Consider the following 4,072-nt stretch of genomic DNA (forward strand, 5'->3'; position numbering starts at 1 on the left):
CTCGCTCTTCCCTCTCTCTTCCCTCTCTTTGGACCCCCTCTCCCTTCTCTCTCCCTATCCCTTTCTCTTCCCTCTCTTCGGACCCTCTCTCCCTTCTCTCTCCCTCCCCCTCTCCCTTCTTTTTCTCTAGACTCCCTCTCTCTTCCCTCTCTCTTCACTCTCTCAGGATCTCCTCTCTCTTCTCTCTCCCTTTCCCTCCCTCTCTCTTCCCTCTCTCTTCCCTCTCTTCGGACCCTCTCTCCCTTCTCCCCTCCCTCCCCCTCTCCCTTCTTTTTCTCTAGACTCCCTCTCTCTTCACTCTCTCAGGATCTCCTCTCTCTTCTCTCTCCCTCCCCCTCTCCCTTCCCTCTCTCTAGACTCGCACTCCCTTCTCTCTCCCTTCCCTCCCTCTAGACTCCCTCTCTCTTCCCTTTCTTCCCTTCTCTCTCCCACCCCTCTCCTTTCCCCTCTCCCTCCCCCCTTATCCCAACCCTACATCCACTTTAACTCCCACTCTTCTCCTCTTCTTCCCCCTTCCATTTCTCCCTTTCCCTTCTAAGCCTCCTTTCCCTCCCTCTTCCCCTCTCTTCTCCTCCTAGCTTTCCCCTTTCCCCTTCTACCTCCCTTGTGCGTGTGTCCTTCTATATCCAATGTTATAAATGAAGTACAGATTTGATTATCAAAATATCTCAGGCTCTGTATAGGGAACCTGGGCAAGATATTTTTCACTAGTATAACATGTTTTCATATACATGCACAGAAGAGCGTTTCCATCCACACATACATAAACATACGTGCACACATACATACATTACATACATACATATATATACATATAGATAGATAGATAGATAGATAGATAGATAGATAGATAGATAGATATAGATATATAGATATATATATACATACATATATGTTTATATATACATACATACATACATACATACATACGCACATACATGCATACATACACAGATGCATACATACATTCATACACACATACATACTTACATACGTACATACATGCATACATACACAGATGCATACATACATGCATACACACATACATACTTACATACGTACATACATGCATACATACACAGATGCATACATACATGCATACGCACATACATACTTACATACGTACATACATGCATACATACACAGATGCATACATACATGCATACACACATACATACTTACATACGTACATACATACATAAATACATACATACATGCATACATACATACATACATACATACATACATACATACATACATACATGCATACACACATACATACTTACATACATACATACATACATACATACATATACACAAACATACTTACATCCTTACATACATGCATGCATACATACATACATGCAAGTCTATACACACACAAGCATACACAAATGCATACGTACATACATACCTACATCCAGATCTGCAAAATCGCCAACACGTATGGGTATATATTCGTACGTGAGTCCATTTTCCATTTGCTGATTTCCAGAAAGAACTTAATCTCATTTCTTTAAGATTTTTCACAATTCATTTCATATCCTTTCGCGCTTCTCGGTCAACACTTCATACTCTCCGCTTCTCATCATCTCTTTCAGTGGTTTCTAAATTTATTTCCTTTCTTTCTTATTTCTGTTGTTATTCTCCTGTTTGTTGGCTAGTTATTGGTCTCTATATTTTTGTTGTTGTAGATGTTTTCTTCGTTTTATTGTATTTATTTGTGTTTATTTATTTATTTATTTATTATCATTATTTTTTTTTTTTTTTTTTTTTTGCTTTTACTTATTAATCTCTTTATCATCATCATAAATGTTATTATTATCTTTATTATGTTTTATTGTTATTATAATCATCGTCTTCGTCGTTATCGTCATCATTAAAACTACCGTTATTATCTTTATTATCTCTATTATCTCTATTTCTTATTATCATATCTTTCGATGTTCCCCTTCTCTCTCTCTCTCATTCCTTTATCATAATTCCTTCATTCCTTTCTTCATTCCTTTCCCTTCCTTGGTCACGTTCCCTTCTCCCTGCCCTTCTCTCTTCTTCATTTCCTCCCCCTCTTCTTAATCTTTATCATCCTTTATTCCCCCTTCCATCATCTCCCTTCCTTCAATTTATCGAGATTTTACGGCTTATCTTATCCCCTTTTTTTCGTCTTTTTTCTTTTCCCTTCTTTTGTTTCGCGTTTTTTCTCTTCTCTTCTCGTTATTTGTTTTTCTCTCCTGACATTAAGTTGCCTCTTCTCCGAAATGGACGCAAATTGGAAGCTTTCATATGTTTTTTTTTTTTTTTTTTTTTACTTCTTCTTCTTCTTCTCCTTCTTCTTTTCTTCTTCTTCTTCTTCTGCTTATTAGTTTCTTAGATTTTTTTTTAGCTTACGGTTTTATATTTTTTCTTGTTTAATTTTTTCTTCTTCTTCTTTTCTTTTTCTTCTGCTTATTAGTTTCTTAGACTTTTTTTAGCTTACGGTTTTATTTTTAGCCTCAATTTTTTTTCTTTTTTTACTTCTCCTTCTTCTTCTTCTTCTTCTTGTTTTCTTCTTTTTCTTCTGCTTATTAGTTTCTCAGACTTTTTTAAGCTTACGGTTTTATTTTTAGGCTCAAGTATTTTTTTTCTTTTTTTCACTTCTTCTTTTTCTTCAGCTTATTAGTTTCTTTAATTCTTTTTAGCTTACGGTTTTATTTTTAACCTTGTTTTTTTCTTTTCTTTTTTTCCGAGTGATATTTTATGAATTATACTTGTAGACAGAACATACGTCTGTGTAAATGCAGAGCGAACAGAGGGATTAAGAGAGAGAGAGAAAGAAATGCAGAAATGGTGAAATAGTTGGGAGAGTGAGATAGATAGAGGGAGAGAGAGAGAGAGAGAGAGAGAGAGAGAGAGAGAGAAAGAGAGAGAGAGAGAGAGAGAGAGAAAGAGAGAGAGAGAGAGAAACAGAGACAGAGACAAAGAGAGATAGAGACAGAGAGACAGACAAAGACAGAAACAGATACAGGGACAGATAGATAAAAAGATATACAGATATTTATCAACAGAAATAGAGAGAAAGGAGAAAACCTAAGCATCACACATTTATCAACACCTCTACCTATTCCCTATAAACAAACCACACTTCCTTCACCTTCCTTAGCTCTAACAACCAACAACAACAACAAACCACGACCCATAAGCATCACGACTAGCCTTCCAGCCCTAACAAACCACCCCCCGTTCTGCAAAAAATCCATCTGCTGGCGCTGCAATTACCCCCTCGATTAGAACCGAAGTCCTCTACATGGCCAAAAAAAAAAAAAAAAAAAAAAAAAAAAAGTCCCCCCCCCCAAAAAAAAAAGTCCCCCCCAAAAAAACAAAAACAAAAAAAAAGTCCCCGAAGCCCCTGTATTCCGCAGAGTTAATCTCGTCTCTCGGATCAATGGCCACAAGGGTTAAAAAAGCCCAGCCTAATGAAGCCATCCAGGAGAGCAATATTACATTACGCGTAGGACTTGCTTTATGAGGACGTCCTGCAGCTGATGCAAGAGGTCCCTCAGAGGCAGCGAGCCTGATGCGAGAGTTGATGCGACTTGATCATCTCCCGAACCAGGATGCTGGGGCTGGCAGAGGGCCTTTGGGGCGGGGATGAGATTTCGAGAGAGGGGGAAGTGGGGGAGGTCGGGGAAGAGGGGGTAGCGGGAGACCGGAGGAGAGGGGAAAGTGTGGGAGGTCGGGGAAGAGGGGGTAGCGGGAGATCAGAGGAGAGGGGGAAGTGTGGGAGGTCGGGGGAAGAGGGGGTAGCGGGAGACCAGAGGAGAGGGGGAAGTGGTGGAGGTCGGGGGAAGAGGGGTTAGCGGGAGACCAGAGGAGAGGGGGAAGTGGTGGAGGTCGGGGGAAGAGGGGGTAGCGGGAGACCAGAGGAGAGGGGGAAGTGGTGGAGGTGTCGGGGGAAGAGGGGGTAGCGGGAGACCAGAGGAGAGGGGGAAGTGGTGGAGGTCGGGGGAAGAGGGGTTAGCGGGAGACCGGAGGAGAGGGGGAAGTGGTGGAGGTCGGGGAAGGGGGGGTAGCGGGAGACCAGAGGAGAGGGGGA

The 4,072-nt window shown here is 41.1% G+C and overlaps 1 protein-coding gene across 1 annotated transcript in view; it reads left to right on the forward strand.

Moving 5' to 3' along the window:
- The window catches only part of LOC138866089 (filaggrin-like), a 24,719-nt gene extending 21,088 nt beyond the window's left edge, over positions 1 to 3,631 (forward strand). The window contains exon 3 of the mRNA XM_070137973.1: positions 3,507 to 3,631. Coding sequence (XP_069994074.1) covers positions 3,507 to 3,631 — 125 coding nt within the window. The remainder of the gene's footprint in view (positions 1 to 3,506) is intronic.
- The last annotated feature ends 441 nt before the right edge of the window (positions 3,632 to 4,072 follow it).

Source organism: Penaeus vannamei, chromosome 24 (genome assembly GCF_042767895.1).
Source record: "Penaeus vannamei isolate JL-2024 chromosome 24, ASM4276789v1, whole genome shotgun sequence".
Classification (NCBI taxonomy): Eukaryota; Metazoa; Arthropoda; class Malacostraca; order Decapoda; family Penaeidae; genus Penaeus; species Penaeus vannamei.